Genomic DNA, 22,954 nt, shown 5'->3' with positions numbered 1-22,954 from the left:
CAAAGAGGCCAGAGAGGGTATTAGTTCCCTTGAACTGGAGTCACAGATGATTGTGAACTGCCATGTTGGCTCTGGGAACTGAAGCCAGGTTTCCTGCAGAAGCAGCAAGTGCTTTTGACCACTGAGCCATTTCCCCAGCACCTTCACCATACATTTTGAGAGAGTGTCCCCTGCTGAAACTGGAGCTCACCAGTTGGCTAGGCTGACTGGCCTATGAGGTCTAGGGATCCACCTGTCTTCTCCCCTCAGGAACTAGAATTAAAGAGTCTGTCCAGCTTTTTCATAGAGATCAAACTCAGAACCTCATGTTTGTATAGCAAGTGCTTCATCTCCACAGTCCAGAACTTTCTCTTATTCCAGGGGTTGCCATAGCCGCTCTGGCAGCAGGTAAATGCCTCTAGGAGAGCTGGAAGAAGAGAAATTCTGAAATCAGAGACCCTTCAGAGAGAACGTGGAATCAGTGTGATCAAAAGATTCACAACTGAACACTCATATATTTGTCCATGTGTACTGTGTATGCCTGTGTGTACTGTGTGCCTATGTTTATACTGTGTCCCTGTGTCTACTGTGTGTGAACTGTATATGCCTATGTGAACTGTGTATGCCTATGTGTACTATGTACATCTGTGTGTCCTGTGTATGCATGTATGTACTGTGTGTGCCTACATGTGCTGTGTGTACCTGTGTGGACTGTGTGCCCTGTGTGAACTATATGCCTATGTAGATGCTGTCTGTATTGTGTGTTCTGTGTGTCCTGTTTTCTGCCTGTGCGTACTGTGTGTGCCTGTTTGTACTGTGTGTACTGTGTGAATTGTATGTACCTGGGTGAACTGTGTATGCCTGTGTGCCTGTGTGTTCTGTGTGTCCTGTGTGAAGTATGCAAGAGAGTTTCTGAAAAGAATCACACCTCCCACTGACCCTTCTTCAAGGATGAATAACTTATTAGAACTTCAGTGCCAGTGGAAACACTGGAGTGAGGCAAGGCCAGAGCCTAATTACCCTTTATCTCGGGCTAGCTTCAGTTCTCTTTGAAGCCACTCCTGGCCTACCTCTGTGTCTGATCCAACATCCTGTGACTAGCAAATGAACCTTTTGGAATGTACAAACAGAATCCTACTTTCCACCAACCAAAAGGCCATGAATGCCATCAGATAGCATCTGAGGCCTCTAGCAGAGCTGTCTCACTTTGCTTCACTCCTCCCGCTTCAATGTTTCCACCAGATGTATTGAAAGGTGCCTTGAGTTATGAGTTTCTTTGTTCTGTTACTATAAAAACTTCACGAAATAACTTCCAAGTTGGGGCATGGAATTTGGGATGACCTAAATCTGTGTTTTCAGACTGTGGTCCTTCATATTTGACTTTAGGATAGGCTATCTCTTATCCTCTTTGAGGTGAGAACTGTGGTTTTGAGTTGACAGTGTGTGTGTGTGTGTGTGTGTGTGTGTATGTGTACGCGCGCGCACATGTTTGTGTAAAAGTGTGATGTGTCTGTCTCTATATGTACACACAGGTTCATGTGATATTTGTGACTCTTTGTACACTGCCTTGGTAAATCTCTTGTCTGTTTAAAGGCCACTTAAAACCCTGTCTGATCCTGGCACCCAGGCCATAGATTCTGAAGCATTTCCTACAAAAGATGGGATCCTAAAAGGTGCCAAGATTCCTGGGAGAAATGGCAGGGTTTAGGGCTGGGGCAAGAAATGTACAAAATTAGACGGGAACATCGTGTTATGCCAGAGAGTAAAGAAGTATTCAATTCAATACACCAGTCACAGAGACATGGGTGCCACTTGAGGTGGCTGCTTCAGTTAAATCTGGACCAGATAGCACCAAAATAGTGATAGGTGGCACTGAGATTTAAACTGGAGAGATGGGGATCCACCAGGACATGCAGGTAATAGGTAAGAGAGGTGATGGATGGATAGATAAATGATAGATAGATAGATAGACAGAGAGATAGAAAGAAAGATAGATAGAAAGAAAGAAAGAAAGAAAGAAAGAAAGAAAGAAAGAAAGAAAGAAAGAAAGAAAAAAGAAAGAAAGAAAAAAAGATAGGTAGGTAGGTAGATAGATAGATAGATAGATATGGATGGACAGACAGATAGAGAGAGAGAGATATGAATGACTGGATAGGTGAATGGATGGATGATAGATCCATGGATAGATATAGATGATTGACAGAGAGTATATAGTTGGTAGATATAGATAGATGTAAATGATTGATATATATACATATAGATGATAAATGATTGATAGATGATAGATAAGCAATTGATAGGTATAGATATACATATTGATTAATGACAGATTCAGAAGTGATTAATAGATCATAATAGATAAATTGATAGGTAAACGATAGGTAGATTAGTGTTTAAATGGATGATGGCAGGTGAGGGACAGGTGAGGGATGGGTGGAAGTGGATGATGGGTGAGGGGTGGAGCGATGGTGAGACAGGACTGCTGTCTCTCAAGTGTGCTGGGTGGTGACTGGATCCTGGGAAGCGTCGGCTTGAAAACCTGCCTTCTGCTGCAGCAGCAGGGTAGATTAAAGCAGCATGAAGGACACCAACTAGAGGGCAAGTGGGGAGAGGGTGCAAGCTTCTGTGTCTGAGTGTCTGCAGGGGAATTTGCAAGTTTCCAGGAGACAAGAAGAGATAAATTAGACAACCTTGACCAGTCCATCAGAATAAAGATGAATGCAGGCTGTGAAATCAGCATGGCAGAAGGGGTAACAGGGTTGTGCACCAGGAAAAGAACCACAGCTCAGCATAGTAGCCAAAGATGGGTACCCTCAGTGCCCTCCCTGGGAAACCCAGCGTGCCCAGGGAGATGGCTCAGAAAAAGTGCTGCACTCTTTGAAGCTGTTTGGAACACAAAACACGAAAAGGCAGACTGCAGGAATGTCCTGGGGGAAAGACAAAAGCTGCAGTGCCTGGCCTGACCTGGAGGTGACATCTGGGGAGACACGTTAGAAATGGTGATGCAGGCATGCTGGTCACCCCAAGATGTGACAGGCAGATTACACCACTGATGCTAAGCCTGTCTGTGGGTGCAGGAGGCAGCCTTGTAGAAGAGGCAGGGACTGTGGTGACGGCAACAATCTGCCGTTCACAAAACATCCCAGGCACGTGGATGTGAACACTGAACAGGAGAGCCAGCGCAAAGGAGGCAAGGTGGTGAGTCCCGGTTAAAACACGGGAGGGAGGCTCTCGCTGTTGGCTTGTTTATTTGTTGCATCTTTGTAGTTTTGAACCAGTCTCATGATCTTTTCTTTTCTTTCTTTCTTTCTTTCTTTCTTTCTTTCTTTCTTTCTTTCTTTCTTTCTTTCTTTCTTTCTTTCTTTCTTTCTTTCTTTCTTTCTTTCTTTCTTTCGTCCTTCCTTCCTTCCTTCCCCCCCCTCTCTTTCTTTCCTTTTAGACAGAATCTCACTATGCGGCCCTGGCTGACTCAGAATTTACCATGTAGACCAGGCTGACCTCAAATTCACAGCTATATGCTTGCCGCTGCCTCCAGAGTCCTGGTATTAAAGATGTGCAGCACCACAACTGGTTTATTAATTTCTTTAAAGACAGCCACAAAGTAAAGGGCTTCATTTACATTACTACACTTTGCCCTTCTTTGGCCCATCATCTCTCTCTCTGTTACTGTCATCTAGCAAGTAGATCCCTTTCTGCTCTCATGCCATATGCATTCCCTAAATTAAATATTTATATATTCATTCATTCATTCATTCATTCATTCGTAAAGGTGTGTGAGTCTTATGGCACGTACATGTGGAGATCAAAGGACAGAGCCGATTCTCTCTGTCTACCATGTTCAAGTATCAGACTTGGGTGGTCAGGCTTGGAGACAAATGCTTTACCCACTAAGACACCTCAAGATCCACATGTATTCTTTCTTCCTCTTTCATTCTTCTTTCTTTCTCCTGTAAGATTTCCTCCCCTCTATTTCCCACCTTTTCAACATATGCACACATGTGCACACACACACACATTCAAGAGTTGCCATGTGAGAAAACGTCAGTGTTATTTGTCTCTCCAAGTCAAGTTTGTTTTATTTAACACAATCATCTTCCGCCGCATCCATTCCTCTGCGAATGTCACAGTTTCATTTTCTCCATGGATGCATAGATTGCCACCGTGCACGCACACCATAATTTTGTTGTCCATCTTCTGCTCACAGACACATGTGCATCTCTGTGATGTGTGGACTCGGAGGGCTTCAGGCAGATGCCCAAGGAGTAGCAGAGGTGGTCACAAGATAGCTCTACTTCTCATTTTATGACAAACCTCCTCGCCGTTCCCACAGTGATCACACCAGTTCGCACTCTCACGGCAGTGAACGAGGCTCCTCTTTCCTCATAACCTCACCGGGGTTTGTTATCAGCTGCTCCTTTGATGAGGCCACGGTGACTGGGGTGAGGTGGAATCAGAAGCCAGTTTTAGTTTGCGTTACCCTGCTGGCTAAGATGTCTGAATCCCGCTTTAATGTTCTGGGAACTCTGGAGGGTTTCCCACAGGCCTGCCCCCTCTGGTTTTCCCACCAGTGGTGTGGAGCGGGTTCCAGGCCTCTCACGGCTTCCCCAGCATTTGCTTTCTGATTCTCAGAGAAAGCCTGATGGCTGTGAGAAAGAGAATCATGACAAGTAGATTTCAGTCCTGAACACACAGCTACTATGGGTTTAAATCCAGGAGGACACTTAGAGACTTGGTCCAAGCACCTCTGTGAACATGGAGAAAACTTAGCTTGGTGGGCAGCAAGCCCCTCCCCCCTAGCAAACACTTGGGATAACAGCAAATCAGCCAGCCCGGCTGTAGTGTCTCTGCCGCAGCCTCTCAGTTCATGCTCGGCTCTGAGGGGCAGCCAGGGACAATGCCGCAAGCGGCCAACATGTGCTGCTGTGCTCTGATAAAACTGTATTTACAAAAGCAACTGACAGGCTCTGACTTGCTCCGTAGTTCGCTGTCTCCTCTTCTAGGGTATTTATTGAGCAATCTATCTATGAGGACCAACATGGTGCTAGTCACTATCCTGGGCTGGAGGCAAACAGCATCTGACAGGAAGTCATGGCCCCTTGGCGGCCAAGACTAGATAGAACTGTGAGAGCAGAGAAGGGGGCCCAGGCTCAGGGTTCCTAGGCTGAGCAGTGCCCAGGCCCCCATAACATCTGCAGTAAGGGGCGCTGAGCCACCACCTGTTTAAGTGTGGGGTGACATGTAGAACCCCCACTTGGGGTCACCCTTGTGTCTCCCACTCTTGGCTCTATGGGTGCAGACGGAAGGTTGTGCTCATCTGAGAGCATCTGCAGGCTCCACAGCCGGTCCTCAAAGCCAACCCCAGGGGTTATCAGGAAGAAGAGAGGGTGGTGTTCTGTGACACCAGCCCAAATCATTTAGGAAGAGGAAACCTCAACTGAAAACTGTCTCTGATAGATTGTTCCATAGATAAGCTTATGAGGCAATTTCTTGATTGATGGTTGATGGGGAGGCCCATCTCGCTGTGACTGTGGTCATCTCTGGACTGGCAGTCCTAGATTGTAAAAGAAAGCAGGCTGATCAAGCAAGCCAATAAGCAGCATTCCTCTAGGGCCTCTGCGTCAGCTCTTCCCTGCCCTGACACCCCTCAGTGACAGACAGTGACTGAGACTTGCAAGCTGAAATAAACGTTTCGCTCCCCAAGTTGCTTTCTTTGGTCGCAGTGTTTTATCACGGCAACAGAAATCCTAACTAGGATAGCCTCTTGGGTGTGGGTCTTTCCTTTGGGGACCGGATGCAGTTTGATCCGGGATACTGGCTTTCTCAGAAGACAGGTCACATCTATCTCAAATCAAAGGTCTGACTCTTGGAGATGATCTCTGGGTCTGTTTTCATGACTGGATCTGCAACCAGGCTCACCTTGGGTTTCTGGAGAGCAGGAGAGGTGGGCTAAGAACCCTTGACTGGTTCCCGTCTGTTCTGATTGTTGCTTCTATTTGGTTCCCCTGTTCATTGCACCTATTTGGAAGCCAACTTTACTTGAGGCAGGAGAGAGGAGAGTCAGCAAGCCTGCTTACCCCTAAGTCTCCAGTCACGTCCTGGTGTCATGAACTCCTCTCGTGGCCACAGCACTGCCCTCTATGGGTAAGTACCCAGGTGTGTGACAAGGTCACACCAGCTGTCAGCTTTATGCCTCTGAGCTGTTGAGCTCAGTACTTACTGAGTCCGTTAATACAGCTTTTCAACTTTTCCATGGTCTTGGTCTGGTCTAGGGGAGGCTGGGGCACAGAGGCCTGGAGACACCCCAAAGAGGGAATGCTCACTCCTAGTGATCAGAGTTTTTATTTTGTGTTACAGATAAGAAAATAGGGGAATCGGTTACCATGGTAAGAGCTGAACTGAACTCCTCCCTCACCATTGCTGGGTGCAGAGGCTGTACCACAGGGGCTCCAGCTCCTGGCAGGAAAGACTGGGCACCTGCCAGCTCCTGCTTGGGGTTGAGTGAAAAGATGGTGCTGTGGCTTGGATGCAAAGTGTTCTCTATAGTTCACATGGTCCCAGGCAGAAGTGCCATTTGGAAAGGTTAGGGAACCTTCAGGAGCCAGAGCCTTAATAGAAGAAGTATGTCACTGGGGGCAGACCTTGAGGTTTGACGGCCTCACTGCACCTCCCGTTCTCTCTGCCTCTGACAGATGATGTGTTGGGCCTGCTTGTGCCCCTGCTGACACACTCTCCTGCCATGGCAGACCATATGCCTTTGATTGTGAACCAAAATGAATTCTTTCCCCCTGTTTTATCACAGCAACCGAAATGAAACCAACACAGACCGAGAGGCACGCGGCCTCCCTCATCTCTCGCTTCCTCGGTCATCCCATCCTGCTCGCTGACCTGATTTGTCTCCAGAGAGCATCTGTGGTCTCAGGGGAGGCTCTGAACCACCCAGCAGAGCTCAGCACTCTCTTGGCCCCTCGGGAAAGGGAGAAGACCCATGCTGCTCCACAGTTTCATCCTGACAGTACACAGAAAGTAAGGTGTGCCACCTCCGCAAGGAGCCTTTTGTCCCAACTAATCACACCACGGCAACCGAGGAAGAGCTGCCTGAGTCTGGAGGTAAGGCAGGTGCGACTGCCTTTCCAGTGGGGGGCGAAGCTGGGGGCGAGTTCAAAGCAACCATTCGCAGGACCCCAGCCAGCTCGAGACGGACTGGAAAGTCTCCCAAGGGGCTCTGCCTGTTAATCAATGGCGACCCTGCATCCCCTGCCTCTGTGCCACATCTACTCCGTGATATTTTTACACCTAAACAAAGGATTTGCCCATGGATAGCATCACATCCACTAGCAAGTGAGGAAACTGAAGCAAAGCCAGAGGCCCACGGGACCCCAGATCCTATCGCAGAGCACCCCAAGTCTGCCTTCACAATGGAGAGACTATGTTCCTTCTCAAAGATTGCTTCCTACTCAAGGCTTTGCTCTTAAAAATCCTTCAGGTACAATACCATAGGAGTCAAAATGACCATGTTTTTCTAAAACTGTGACCAGTGCTAGGGTCCTATGTGGAGAGACTTTTATCCCTAGAAATGGGATACAGTGGAAAGGCGGCCATTGCTTGATCATCAGGAAAAGCATGCTGACCTGGTATGGGACATTGCATAGAAGGCCTACTCAGGGTTCCACAGCCCAGTTACTACCTTGCTGTAGTCAGTCTTCCACACGCATACACATCACACATACATGTACACATGATCATATATCCATACATGTGCATGCATACAAATACATGCACTCCCACACATACGTACACAGGCATACATGCACATGCATACACCAGCACATAAATGCATGCACAGACATACACATGTATCCACATGCAAGCATACATACTGAAATGTATCCCAATTGGTAGATCTACCTGGTTCCAAGGGAGTGGCAGTCACCCAGCTGCAGAGCTCAGACCTCCACCTGCTTGGCTGTTTCATGGTTTCTCAGGAGTGTTCCAGTTACTGTTGGTGAGGTCTATGACCCCAGTTTCTCCAAGATACCGATAAGAAACCCTTGGAAGGGAGCACCATATATAACAACACACACCAGAGCACATGTGAGCACATGCAGCTCCTAGAATCAGATAACAGATAAGGAGGGTGGCCCATGAGGCTCTGAACCTGTGTAGTTGGAAAGGGTTACCCAAGAAAACCAAGCCTTCCTTGCTCTTTCCAAATAGATCTAGCACTACTTGAAAACCTACTCCATACCAATTCTGGATCAGGTCTGAGGAAGCCTTAGAGAGATGTCTCAAAAAGCCTGCTGGACCACACAGAAGGAACTGCCCCAGCACACAGTAGACCCTCTAGATTCATTTTCCACTCTGGCTGTACCCAACTGCCAGCTCTGCCACTCCAAAAAATAGTGGGGCCTATCTCAGAGATGGCTTGGATACTCACCAGACCATGGAGATGAAGATCTAGGCTAGGGTGGGCCTTACAAGCAACAACACAACCTCCCTCCCTGAAAACCCCCATGTCAGGCATGCAGGAGCCAAGGCCTCTTGGCACCCCGGGCTTGTTAATTGAATAAATATTCATCTGTGTGGAGTGCCCGAGTATGTGGTTTCCATGGATACCCCTTCTAATGGCTTAACGAGACAAGGGCGCAGGCTCTCCAAAGCTGGAGCAGCGCTAGGGCCAATGGGAAGCATCAGAGGCAGAGCACCTGAATCCTGGGATGGATGCTGAGTGGACAGTTAGCAGCTCTTTCCCTATCACGTTGCTGTAAGAAACCCATGCCCAAGGCCACTCATCTTCTGGACCTGCTGCCTGCATTGTTTTAGGCATGTCTGCCCTGCCTGCCTTCCATGCACAGTGCCCTCCAGAGTCACATGCCCTCTATATGCATTACCTGCCTGCACGACTTAAAGTGCCATGGCCCCTTTATGTTACCTTTCTCCTTGATGGGTCCCTGCTCTCAGTCTAGATGCTTTCTGCCTCTGCCCAGCCTCTGCTAACCCCAACAAGTGCCAAGGGGCTGTGATACTCAGGGGCAGCTGCAGGGAGCCATCACAGCAGGAAGTCAGGAAGTCTCTGGGCCAGTGGCTCTCAGCAGCCCCCACCATTGGACCTAACTGAGAGAGAGGCCTACCATCTTATCCAGGGAGTGGAGACATGACTGTGCCTGCCATCTCCCATGGGTTCCTCATGGTCAGAGGTGAGGGAGGACAAGGGGAGAGGGGTGTCAGGCTGCCCACAGACTCTGTCATGTGACCACATGGCCTAGGGGTGCCACTTGACAGTGACATACCAGAGGCATCCCTGGACATCTGATATGTCTGTGCCTCTTTCAGGACTGGATATAGCCTGTGCTTGACCCAGAGCTCAACATGGCTGGGTAGACCCTGTGGGCGGCTGACTGCATGGGACAGTTAGTCATGGCTGGGCTGCGCGGATAGGAAGGCCACACTGAGGTGTGTAGATACAGTGATCTCCCTGGAGACTCCTGGAGAGCCTGTTCCCATGTGTACCCCAAGGTACTTGGAGTGTCACTGCCATTGTCTGTGCACAGGCCAGTCGTTCATAGAAATTTCATAGCTGGGACAGTCTAACAGCATCTACTACTCAATTGAAGCTACAACTGAAACTACTGTGGCCGTCGTGGCCATGAGTGTGGGTGCAGATGACCAGGACAGCCATTTCAATGGCTGCAGTTGGAACAAAGACCATAGCTCTATTCCCACAGCCAGGATGAGCTAGACTGTGACCGGGAGCGGGCTTTGCCATTGCCACGTATACAGAGACATCAGAGGCTAATGCTCTGTCCCCCACAGCAGGGCCTTGCCAACTCTCAGGCATCCTGAGGAGCAAGGAGGTAGCCAGACCCACCAGGAGGTATAAGAGGGATTTCTAGAAGGAAAGTGGGAGGAAGTAGACTGTGGAAATGGTGGTGGGCAGGGTGGTGGGCTCAGAGGTGTGGAAGTTTGAGTCACGGGGAAGGAGGGCAGAGTAGTAATACAGTTAGGCATCTATTAGGGCACAGAGCAAGACCATGAAGGCTGGGGCACCACGTGCATGAAGGCCTGATGCAGGGGAGTGCTGGGTACCTCGTGGATGCCCACCTGACAGGATATCAGGGTATAAAGCCCTCTGAGAGAGGTCTGCACCGAACTCAGCACAACATCTGTGACCAGACCTCTCCTGCAGGCCAGAGTGGGATGACACCTAGGTCTCCTAAGAACACAGAGGGGTCCTTCTGTCTCCAGGGTGGAACCCTAAAAATGTTGCCCCTTTCTGAACACCAACTCTCCTTGTACTCACACAAGACTGCCAGGACTATCCAGCACTGAAATTGAGAGGTTCACTCCATGTCAATGGGTGGGTCCCTAGCACTAATCCCTTCCCAGGAGGGCAGGGCTGACCAGGCTCCATGGCCACACAGACTTCCTTGTGAGTATGGGCTGGCCTGACACAAAGCCTGCTGGGTAACAAGAATGAGGCACTGTGGGAGGTATGCATTTTTTTTCTTCTGTAATTGAAACAATATCTCGAATGAGACATCTAATTACATTCTTTCCTAGAAATTGAACTATAACATGTCCTGTAGATACAAATTCTTTATTCAAGTCAAACACTGCTCCCAGGGCATGGTGGTGAGAGGGGCTTTGGTTTTTAAATAGTTTCTCTAAGTATAATCCCAGCACCTGACATATCTGTTTAAGCCTTTGTTCCCTCCCAGAGGTATCTTTGTGTGCCTGTGTTTCTGCATGACAATACCTCATAATTCAGGCTCATCTCAAGACTTGCTGGTTAGCGCTTCCCAAGCCCAGAGGGCCTTAGGGGACCTTAGAACCAGCCTACTCATTTGTCAGCCGAATAAATGGAGTTTCAGGATACGGCAAAGGTCACAGACTCTCTAGTCAGGTAAGATCTGAGGTTCTAGACTTGCGTGGAAGAGAACATAGGTGGATACAAGGGAAGCATCCATTGATCAGCCTGGGTCCAGCCTGGTGACACCTTCTGCCCCACCCAACACTGACCCCACTCCCTCAGCTTCACCTCAGCTCTAGCCCCTCCCTAAGCAGAAACTCGGGACTCTGCAGGTGCTTGCTGTCACCTCTACATTTCTGCAGGCTTTGTGGGGAATGCTCTGTGTGCGTGCTATGTCTGGGTCCTCCATGACTGCCACACAGTGCAGCACTCCTGCTACACTGGCTCTGTTCATCAAGGGGACAGCTGCATCCACCAGAGATGGCAGGGCGGTGCTCACCTACACTGGAGCACAGAGACTCGTGCAGTCCTGGGAGCAGGAAGTCTAGAGTTAAGATGCAGGCATGGTCACACTCCCTGATAGGGCCTCAGAACCCCTTCAGCCTCTCCCAGATTTCAGTGACTGGGCATTCATTCGCTGGGGTCAGTCATTCCGCACCCCCTTTTCCATGTGGTATTCCCCCTCTGCCCCTTCTTACCTAGTAAGGATACTAGCCAAATGGAATGAAGGTCACCCTGATCCAACCTGACCTCCTTTAACATGATCACATCTGCAAAGACCCTATTTTCCAAAACACATTCAAGGATGTAAGGATCTCTCTCTCTCTCTCTCTCTCTCTCTCTCTCTCTCTCTCTCTCTTTCTCTCTCTCTCTCCTTCCCTCCCTCACTCTCTCCCAGCTGAAGTGGCAAGATTTGCTCAGAGGAAGCTATCCTCTTCTTACAGGACAGGACACCCATGCTTTAGTCAAAGATTAATACCCTATAGGCCAGACAGCCCCACGTGCCAAGGGCACTAACATGCTTTGCCTTAAAGTGACAGAATATTCATTTTGGAATATAGCTGCCATGAAAAGATCATATGTCTCAGTTTTCCTTCTAGTAGGTGTGGTCACATGACCAAGTTCTGACCAATCAGATGCTAGCACCCAAGCAATGGGTAAAGCTGCTCTGAGGACGGGGGACTGTAGCTTCTCATCTCTCTCCCTTCCGGGAGCTTTGACACAAGGCCATCACCAGAGCTAGGGTGGGCCCCTGAGGCCTCCACATGAGGCTGCCGTTATGCAGGGTGAGGGTCCTTGTGCCAGCCCTGTGCAGACTTTAGTGCACAGAAGAAACAGAAGCTTCTCTCCTGCTGAAGAGTTTGGTGCCCTTGTTCAAGTAAATCAGCTACATCTAATGTTCTCCACAGAAGCCCATTCCTGCCCAGAACAGATCTCCAGGAGAAGTTGGAACACAACTGGACTGTGTTTTTTTCCTCAGGTTTTTGGGAAGGGAAAACCTGAGAAAAGCAGCCAGTTTGCCAGGTGGTGGTGGTACATGCCTTTAATACCAGCACTTAGGAGGCAGAGGTAGGCAGATCTCTGTGAGTTTGAGAACAGACTGATCTACATAGTGAATTCCAGGACAGCCAGGGCTACACAGAGAAACCCTGTCTCAAAAAAGAAAGGAAGGAAGAAAGGAGAGAAGGAACAAGGAAGGAAGGAAGGAATAAAGGAAGGAAGGAAGGAAAGAAGGAAGGAACAAGGAAGGAAGGAAGGAAAAAAGGAAACAAAGCCAATTTTGCTGAGCTAGTGTTTAGGGCCAGAGTCCGCTGGTGGTCTATGTGAGATGGACAGGCCAGCAATGTGTTCCCCTGTGGATGGCCAGGCCAGGTGGGGGCTGTGGCTAGACGCTCCACAGACCAATAAATCAGCCAGAGGCAGTTTCCAAGGTTGGGAGAACATGAGTCTTCTCAGGTTGTTTTTCTGAACATGTTAAGAACTCTGGCATTTTCCACTTTTAAAAGTCCACAGCCAAACCAAACAAGAGCCTCTCTGCGCTCAGAGGAGAGCGCAAGAGTTCTGCAGCTCTTGTCTGCCACAGACACAGTTAGTCTCCTAAACTGTGGCATGAAATCGCTTCAGCCTAACGAACATGGCTGCTGGGCCAGGCTTCCCAAAGGGGCAGCCCAGATGCAAAGCGTCCGAGTTCAGCATGATGAGGGTGGGTTGAGAACTACAGATCCCACACTGTTGGACACACAGCACTCAACACCCTTGTGTCCAGCTCATGTGCCAAACAAGTGTAAGAACAGGTGACCTCCTTGTCTTCAGTCACCTGTGACACCATTAGGACTGGGAATCTGTGCCTCTCTACAGCCCTCTAGAACTCTGCAGATACTTGGTGACAGCAAATGGGAAGAGGCATGGGTGATTGGGCTCAGTGCTCTCTGAGTCTTGAGTGTCTTTGCTGTAAATAAACCCTCACTCTCAGTGCAGGATTCTAACATTTCCTTGCTCCATTAGTGCCCAGTAAAGGGCACTGTAGCAATGAGGCATCCAGGTCAAAGGGAGCCCAGGAAAGCAGCAGCCCCAACAATGGGAGAAGTGGCGAAGCCATTCTGAAGAGAGACGCCCTTGGCACCAAGTGAGGGTCCCACAGTGTTCTCGTGGAAATGGGAAGGCACTATGGAGGTTTCTACCAGTGCTCATTTGGGGGCCAGCAGCCTGAGCCCCCTACCAGCTGAGTGCTTCTCTGTAACCAGGAAGGACATTTGCCTTCAAATACCGTGTCCTGCTTTCATTTCTGTTGCTGTGAGAAAACACCCTGGCAAAAAGCAACATAGAAGGGGAACACCTTACTAGCTTAGTAAATAACAGTCCATCATTGTGGGAAGGTCAGGGCTCAAGCTGCTGGTCACATCACCCCTCAGCAGGAAGAAAATAAGTGCATCCTTGTTTGCCTGTTCTGAGCTAGCTTTCTCCTCTCTTATAGTGTTTAAGACTTACTGCCTAGGGAATGGTGCCACCCACAGTGGGCTGTGTCTTCCTACATTGGATTAACAATCAAGATAATCCCCTAAAGATGTGTCCATGAACCAAACAGATCTAGATAACTCCTTACTAAAACATTCTTTCCAGGTGATTCTAAGTTGTATTCGTTAAAACTAACCATCCTTATATCTGCAAAGTGCAAGGGGCGGGGGGGGGGGCATGAACAGCATTTAACTCTTGGGTAGCACAAAGATAAGTGAGAACTAGAGGTTCCCCTAGGCTGTCAGGTGTCTGTGCAGTCTCAAGGAGACAGCCCTGACAGGAGGGAGGAGGGATCAAGGGGCCTCACCTTATGGATGCATCCTGTAGAGCCAAGCCTCTGGCAAGCCTGGCTATGGTGAGGGACAGCATACAGAATGTGTGGGAGTGCTGCCAAGATCGTGTTCAGCTAAGGAGGCCAGAACTGAGGCCCCCTCTACAGAAAGCCCCTCTAGTCCCAAGCCATCTGAGCTACCTCTTGGGTCCTGTGGCCATGTGTAAAGTTGATCTGTGACTTTAAGCCCAAGAACTGTGCTCAGTGTTGACAATCAGCAGAGCTATCCTGAGACTCCCAAGTGGGCACAGGTCCCAGCGTGTTGAGCTCTCCACCACCTGCATACAGCTAGATGCCAAGGGGCCCTGGAAACACTGCAAAGAAACCCATCATCCAGGACTGGATGCAGGACAACAGTGATGATGGTAGATGATGGTAGTGCTGGCAATGATGTGGGGGTAGCAGCGGTAGTGGTAGCGATGGTGACTATGCTTTATTAAGAGCTTCCCAAGTGTAAGGAATTGTAAATATTGGCGCTTTCTATTAATTCTTAAATAGTTTACCAAAGTCAAGCTCTTAAACAGGCTAGATGATACAAAGAAAAAGCTCAATTTACAGGTAGAAACCTGAGGGTCATGAGGGCAGATGACCCAGCAGTCAAGGTACCACCACAGGAACTACAATCTCTGTGTCCCGGATGGACAGTGGATGAATCTCTGTCCTACTGTGTCTCTTCATTTTCTGTTGCTGCTGCACAAAGTATCCCACATAACCGATTCTAACCACACACGCACACACATACATGAGCACACGCATGCACATATAGATATGTACATGCACATGTGCGTATTGATGCATTCACACCTGAACATAATGTATCCACATACAAATAAACATGCACAATATGTGCACACATGCACGTGTATATGTATACACACACATGCGTACACATATACACATACATACAAATGGTTTCCCTACAGTTTTAGATGTCAGAGACCTGAACTGTGTCTGCATACAGTTCTCCTCTTAGAGGCTGTAGCTAGATAATGTTTCCCAGTCGCTCCCATTTCCAGTAGCTGCTATGGTCCATGCCTTTTGACCCTTCCTTCTCTATACGTCCTGGCGTGTTCCATCATCCAATCTCCCATGACTTGCCTGGCTCTCTCCTTCATTGGCAGACACCTGTGCTCACAGTAGGCCCACTGGCATACTCCAGGACACTGTGGTATGACACCCTTGACTCACACAGACTGATGAAGTACCTTTAGGCACTTGTGTCGTGTCACATATTCACAGTCCTAGGGACTTGACCATGGGCAATTTTGGGCGCACAGCGGAAGAGCATATTTAGTTTGTGCCTCAACAGCATGAAGCCTTGCCCAAGGGTTGCTCCAGCGTGGTTCATGGTGGCTCCAAAACTGAAGCATTGGGGAATATACTCCTTCTTCTGTGACTTGCATCCTTGTCCCCATCTCCTCTTGGTCACGGGACAGCTGCTACATCTCGGCATCACATGCTCATACATGCATGGCCAGACAAGAAGGGCAGCAGTGGGCCTTCATCTACATTTTCACTTGTCATCAAGGAGCACTCACTGGCTGGCTAGGACCCCACAGCCTCCTACCTGCAGCTCCTGCCGTGAGCAGGCCTTGGCCTGAGAGTTAACAGACCTTGTGGGCAGCCCGAAAAGCAGCCAATGAAAGAAAGGAGGTTTCCTGAGGTTATGTCCTAAACCCAGGGCCCAGGGCCCACACCAGCAGTCTCTAAAGGCAAAAGCTGGAGGGGCAGGATATGGGAACAAGAACCTTTAGTCTGGTCCTCCGTGTTCCTGCTGGGCTGCGTACAGACAATGCCAGGTTATATCTGCAGACCCAATGAGAGACTTAACAGCGTGGGGACTCAGCCTAGGCTCAGTCAAGTGGAGCATCAGTGGGAACATCTGGGACTTTCAACGCTGACATAGGTTTCTGTGGGTACAGGCTGGCAGAATGGCAGACTGGAGGCATGGAGGCTGCAAGCTGCTATGGACGCAGCGGCAGACAGGCACTCGACCCCCAGCTGAGCAGTGCCAAGGCACACAGTGGGTTCCTGGTAAGAGACGCTGACCCTCTGTTTTCTATTACACCCCATGCCAGTCCCAGCCAGTCTCGGGAGCACTTCTCCCTCAAGAGGGCTTCGCCAGCTCTGTTGGAATGCTGCGTTGCCAAATCAATGATCAATATGCAATGGATTCAGTCTGCAGGCTGGGGCGCCAAGAGCCAGCCAGGCTGCCGGATCCTTGCCACACTGTAACAAGACAGATCAGTCTTTGGAATTCTTCAGGGAGGGGCAGAGAGGGAAGCAAGCTTTGGTTTTCCCTGGCTCATCTTTTAAAATGAGATCGCATATAAACATAGGGAAAGATCCTCAGCTCCACTCCAAAGAAAAAGACATTCTCTTAGACTGGAAATAAGAAACCCAGCTCTGTTTTCCTGACCCTGTCACCAGATGGAACTAAGTGAAATGGGGGATCCCCTGAGCCTGGTTCTCCTCAGCACCTACAGGCACCAGCCAAAGTCAAAGAAGGACAGGGAAGAGGCAGCACTCCCTCAGGGAGAGGGAGAATCACAGAGCCAGCACAGATATTAGAGACGGTGGTGCAATGTGTTCATTTCACAGACAGGAAAACTGAGGCATGAGAATGAGGAGGGGGCACTCAGCTGTCAAGAAGCAAAGATGGACACGATCAGGAGCTTAAAGTCACATCTGATGGCTGTGCTCTCTTCTGAATCAAGTTGTGAGTGGTTGCACAAACAACATATGCACATGGACATGCAGGCTTATATGTGAATATATGTTTGCATTATGTGTGACTATGTGCAAATTCATGTGGGTGTACATGCACATATATGTATATATGCATGCCTTTGACTGGCATCTTACAGGTGCAGATGCATATACACATGTGTCTGGGTAAATACACACTACACTGTAAAGTGTATGAAGCTATGAATGTACGTACATACATGGCATGCACATGCAAGTGGTGCATAAATGGTTCATAATGTAGGTATGAACAGGTGCACATGTATATACACATGTGAATGTAAGCGCATCTTCATGAGTGTCTTCAGACAATGGGTACATGTGTGCACACTTGAATAAGCATATTCATGTGCATGAGCCTGTGGGGGAGTGAGGTGCATATGTGTTCATGCATACCTGTGAGTGCACCAGAGTGATTCAAGGAGCCCAGCTTCTATCAAGGGCTGCTTTGCAGCATGTATACTGCTCCTGGGGTTCATGCAGAGACATGCAGTCAGATCCTGTGACCGAGGCCTATCATGGAATGGACGGCCTAGGACCCAACATCCAGGTGCTATGCAGCCCTGGCTGGACCAACCCCACACTTCTAGGCATCATTCATCAGTATGCCTCTGAATTCCCAGGATGCTTCACTTCACATGGCGTTCCTTCTGAAATGCACCAGGACCTCCCCAGCATGCCCTCACATAGTAAGTACAAACACACCCAGTGTGGTCCTACTCTTGATCACACAGTCTTTGGGGACACACATTGCTTGCCTTCCGCAGAACAACCAGAAACAAGACTGTCGGGGTTAATTGGCTATCTCTGAGCAAAGAGGCTAGTCCAGCCTCTTTAGAAGTTCCTGCCACCCTAGGGGACCTCAACACTTGCACCAAATGAGCAGACTCCTCAACTCTCACTTCTGCCTGCTGACCCCAGAGTGGCTTCTTCTTAGTTATGCCAGGAGGTGTGGCCAGCACCCCTACATCATGTAGCCATCATGCCCAGGAGCCTAGGTCACTCACTGGCAAGCCCTCCAGATGCCCTTGCAGGCTTCCCTGGCACAGGGTTCCCGGGGCAGATCCCTTTGCCTAAGCAGGCATCACTTGGAAACCTGAGGCTGTGTGCAGTCAGGACTTGGGCTAGACTACCTGTTGTCCCTTCTGCTTCTCATAGGACAGCACCTCTCTGGCCCGGGCAGGTCCACAGGGCTGCCTGCAAAGGGGAGAAGCCATCTCTCCAACACTTGTATCTGGCCAGTGCTCACTTGCCCTTCTTTCTCGGGCTCCCCACATCTCCAGAGAAGCTCCAGAACTTCCACGAGCATTCTCACCAAGGAAGCATTCCATCTGAAGGAGCACCCACATTCCCAAGGAGCACTCTGTCCTAGGGAGCACCCACAAACTAGGGGCTGCCTCAGTCCCTAGGGAGCGTGGCCAGCAAAGACTTTTCCTAAGAGCCCCTCCATGTACTCCAAAGGACACATGCTGCCACCTCCTCTCTAGGCCTGGAGGAGGGGGAGAGCTCCAGGGCCTCAGTGCGGAGTGAATAGCCAGACACAAACACTCCCCTCACTCCAGTGGCCTAATGATGGACTCATATGGGGGCTTCTACACAAACCAGCTGAAGTCGTTCTGATCAGTGGCCCCTGTTAGGGTCTCGGGATAAGAAGGACTTTTTACAAACCACGGTGGTACTTCCTCATAGGCCACATGCTCAGTGCTACCCCTGAGTTAGAAAGTGCCCAGGATGGACGTTAGGAACTGTGTCCTGCATGAGGACAGTACTCAAGACAGGCCCATGGTCTGAAATGTTTGTGGTCTGCCTGATCCTAGTTGGACAGCCCTGCCCTGATAGTAGTAGGTCCTGTGGGTCCTCGAGAGCTGCAGTCCTCGCTATCCTCAAGGAATGCAGGGGGAAGCAGCCACCAGAGCAGGGACAAATCCAGACGTCACAGGTCATGGCTCCAAGGTTCTCGGGATGACTTTCTGGGCATCAGAGGCCCTCTGCCTGTGGGTTGGCAGCTCCCCTCCCTTTCCAGCCTATCTGACCTGTGTAGTGAGGTCCTGGCCTGCCTTGATGGAGAGAATGGTACTCCTTCAGGCCTAGCACAGGAATGCTAGTCCGGGAAGTTCAGTTTATTCCCTTATCCTCCTCCTCCCATCCTCCCTGTAGACCTGGGACTGCCTGGAGGCAGAGACCAGTGCCTGGCACTCCACTCAGGCCACGGGTGACAGAACCTCTGTGAAAATGACATATGAGGTCTCCCCAACATTTGCTTGCTCTCTCTTAACCCAGCCCCACAAAATCACCCTGCATGGGGCTGGTTAGTTTTGAGTTTGTCAGAAGCACAGGTCTGGAGCATCTCCTCCAGCTGTGAAAAGCAGGATCACACAGCATTAAAATTAAAACTTCAATAATTGCCAACATAGGTATAGAGCTTGGGAGCTTGATCTGGGCCTCCACTGACACCGTGGTTATGATTCACAATCCCGCAGCTCTGAGAGGTACGCAGAGGAGGGAACTGAGGCCGACTGAGGAGGTGGCTCTGCAAGGGAGCAGGGACCCTAAGCTCCAAAGGAACGATGAGCACAAGGCACAAGCAGTGTCGCCTTCTCTTCCTTGCTGCTACAGGCTCACCCTCCAATCAGGCCGCGGACCCCGAGCCAGCCCCTTGCGAGCCGGTGTGCGCGCCCGCGCGCGCTCCGTAACCGAGTGAGGTGGAGACTAAGGTCTTAGAAAGAGCAGGCTTCTAGAACTCACTGCTCAGGCCAGCCCGCGCTCAGTCCGGCCCCGCAGGCTGCAGTCGGCCCTGGAGGGGGCGCCCTCGCCGAGTGCGCGCCCTGCGCCGCCGCCTAGGGCTCCTCCCCGGCGCCGCCGGCAGGTTCGCCTAGGCGGCCGCGGGCTCCGGCTCCCGGCCCGCTCCCCCCGGGCCCGCGGCTCGGGCCTGCGGGGCGCCCCGCCCCGCCCCGCTGGGCCCTCCCCGCTGCGCTACTGGACTCAAGTTGGAAGCCGAGCCCCGGCGGCGGCACTTGCGCCGAGCGCTCCGCGGCGGCGGAGACGCTGCACCGGCAAGCGGGGAGGGCGAGCTGGCGCCCGCACGGCCAAACACGGACCTCGGGGGGCGCCCGCACTCGGGAGCTGCAGAAGGACCGCGGGTGTCGGCGCCCAACCCCGCAAAGTAAAGTTGCAGGGACCAGGAAGAACGGCAACCTGCGCCCGGGCTCGCTTAGCCCCAGCCAGCCCGTTGGGAAGCAAAGCGTCCGGGCCGCCGCCTGCAGCCTGCAGCCCAATCGGGCACCCGGACCGTGGAGCCGCTTGCGTGCACCAGCTTGGACACCGCATCTCCGTGGGCTGGCGGCCGGGACGCTCCCACTGAACCCAGGCCGAGGGCGGGGCCGCGCGAGGACCCGGGACCTACCCTCCTTCCCCCCCACCGCCGCGTCGCTGCGCTCTCTGGGCACCTCCAGCTCTGCACTTACGCGCGCGGCAGCTGCGGGGAGCCCGGCAGCCACGCTCTCCGGAGCGCCGCCCGCCCGCCGGGCCACCACGGCCGAGGGCCGGCTGCGGGGCTTCGTGGCCCCCAGCCGGCGCGCCGGAGGAGCAGGCGGCGATGAGGACGCCGACCCTGACTGCGGGGCGCCCGAGCTGCCGAGGCTGCTCCCGGGCTCCTGGCAGGACCGCGTAGCTCTCGGGAGGACCATGGCGTCCCCAGCGCTGGCCGCGGCGCTGGCGGCGGCGGCGGCTGAGGGCCCCAACGGGAGCGACGCGGGCGAATGGGGTAGCGGCGGGGGTGCCAACGCCTCGGGGACCGACTGGGGGCCACCGCCGGGCCAGTACTCCGCAGGTGCTGTGGCGGGGCTGGCAGCCGTGGTGGGTTTCCTCATCGTTTTCACCGTGGTGGGCAACGTGCTCGTGGTGATCGCTGTGTTGACCAGCCGAGCGCTGCGCGCCCCGCAGAACCTCTTCCTGGTATCTCTGGCCTCAGCTGACATCCTAGTGGCCACACTGGTCATGCCCTTTTCGCTGGCCAATGAGCTCATGGCCTACTGGTACTTCGGGCAAGTGTGGTGTGGTGTGTACCTGGCACTGGACGTGCTCTTCTGCACCTCGTCCATCGTGCACTTGTGTGCCATTAGTCTGGACCGCTACTGGTCGGTGACGCAAGCGGTAGAGTACAACCTGAAGCGCACGCCGCGCCGTGTCAAGGCCACCATCGTGGCCGTGTGGCTCATCTCCGCTGTCATCTCCTTCCCGCCTCTCGTCTCGTTCTACCGCCGGCCCGACGGCGCCGCCTACCCGCAGTGCGGCCTCAACGATGAGACCTGGTACATCTTGTCCTCCTGCATAGGCTCCTTCTTCGCGCCCTGCCTCATCATGGGCCTGGTCTATGCGCGCATCTACCGTGTGGCCAAGCTGCGCACGCGTACGCTCAGCGAGAAACGCGGCCCCGCCGGCCCCGACGGCGCGTCCCCGACCACAGAGAATGGGCTGGGCAAGGCGGCGGGGGAGAATGGGCATTGCGCGCCCCCGCGCACTGAAGTGGAGCCGGATGAGAGCAGTGCGGCGGAGAGGCGGAGGCGCCGGGGCGCGCTGCGCAGAGGAGGACGGCGGCGAGAGGCTGCCGAGGGGGACACGGGCAGTGCGGACGGACCGGGACCGGGACTGGCGGCCGAGCAGGGTGCTCGGACTGCGTCTCGGTCTCCAGGCCCCGGAGGGCGCCTGTCGCGGGCCAGCTCGCGCTCCGTCGAGTTCTTCCTGTCGCGTCGGCGCCGGGCGCGCAGCAGCGTGTGCCGCCGCAAGGTGGCCCAGGCGCGCGAGAAGCGCTTTACCTTCGTGTTGGCGGTGGTCATGGGCGTGTTCGTACTGTGCTGGTTCCCTTTCTTCTTCAGCTACAGCCTATATGGCATCTGCCGCGAGGCCTGCCAGCTGCCAGAACCGCTCTTTAAGTTTTTCTTCTGGATCGGCTACTGCAACAGTTCGCTCAACCCGGTCATCTACACTGTCTTCAATCAGGACTTCAGACGCTCTTTCAAGCACATCCTCTTCCGAAGGAGGAGAAGGGGCTTCAGGCAGTGACCCTCTGACTGCCTCAACCTGGACCCACTGACCTCCTGGATAGCTCCGAACTCGGGTAGACAGAGGGACCAACCAGTGTGGCCTCTCCAGAGTCCCAGGGCGGACTTCAGGGCAGTGTGTGATGTGGCCAGCAGGAGAGACAACTGGGCCTCCGGGAGTGGGGAGGAGAGAGGGAGACCCTTTGCCTTCCCATCTCAGCGAGGGGCTATGGCTAGGCTGCTGATCCAGCTCCTGAGAAGGCTTCTGTGGAGTCAGGCTACGAAGTTAGGGTTTTAGAGCTCAGATAACTGCACCAAGAAAGGAGCACCCCCCCCCCAACTCTTGGTCTTCCCTGTGAGCAAGGGCTGACTTCCTATGACCTGAAAAGGGCACCTGTATGGGGGAGGACAGATAGCACAGGCAATCTCTGGTTACTGAGAGTGTTTGCCAAATACAATGACAGCCAAAACAACCAAACCATTTTTTTTTTTAATAAACCTTTGTAATCTAAGGTTCAGGCGCATTGGACAGTTCTTCAGGCAGGGTGTGAGAGAACTCTCCAGATGTTCCCTTGAGTGCACACACTAGGGTATAGTGTTCTTTGAAAGAGGGAGTTCTAACTGCCTTCTTTCATGAGGGAGAGAGGGGAATCCTTAAAACAGTTAAAGGCTTTAGGTATATGCAAAGTATATACTCAAAATTCTTTTCTTCAAGTGGTTTTGAGGCAAAGGAATGGGGGACCTCAAGCCAATTCCAGATTTAGATTCTGGGGGGGGGGAGGGGTGCCCTCCCCACATTCCATCCCTGTGCCGCCAGCATGCTCTTCTGGTTGCCTCTTGAAGTTGACAAGGTGGGGTGAGGCCTGTCCCAAGAAGTCATCCCCAAAGATGAGGTGGACTTGTGGTCGGATGGCTTTGCTTGGTTGCTAGGTGGTCAGAGTGAGCTGGACAGTCCCCAGGTATTGCTTCTGGAACGAAGCCAAGGTCACTGTGACCCAGAGCAAAGAGAACCTGTTGAAGGGCAGGGGAGGGTCCAGAGACCCCTCAAGGACTTCTCCCCAGAGCCACCCACTCCTCCTTTCCTCAGCCCTTAGT

At 51.9% G+C, this 22,954-nt stretch overlaps 1 protein-coding gene across 1 annotated transcript; it reads left to right on the top strand.

The window, feature by feature from the left end:
• Positions 1-19,727: 19,727 nt before the first annotated feature.
• Adra2c (adrenoceptor alpha 2C) lies at positions 19,728-22,324 on the top strand. The gene has a single exon (XM_052199220.1). It carries the CDS (start codon positions 20,505-20,507, stop codon positions 21,879-21,881), a length of 1,377 nt encoding a protein of 458 aa, XP_052055180.1. The 5' UTR covers positions 19,728-20,504; the 3' UTR covers positions 21,882-22,324.
• The last annotated feature ends 630 nt before the right edge of the window (positions 22,325-22,954 follow it).

This window comes from Apodemus sylvaticus, chromosome 11 (assembly GCF_947179515.1).
Source record: "Apodemus sylvaticus chromosome 11, mApoSyl1.1, whole genome shotgun sequence".
Lineage (NCBI taxonomy): Eukaryota > Metazoa > Chordata > Mammalia > Rodentia > Muridae > Apodemus > Apodemus sylvaticus.
This window is presented reverse-complemented; position numbering and strand designations above follow the sequence as displayed.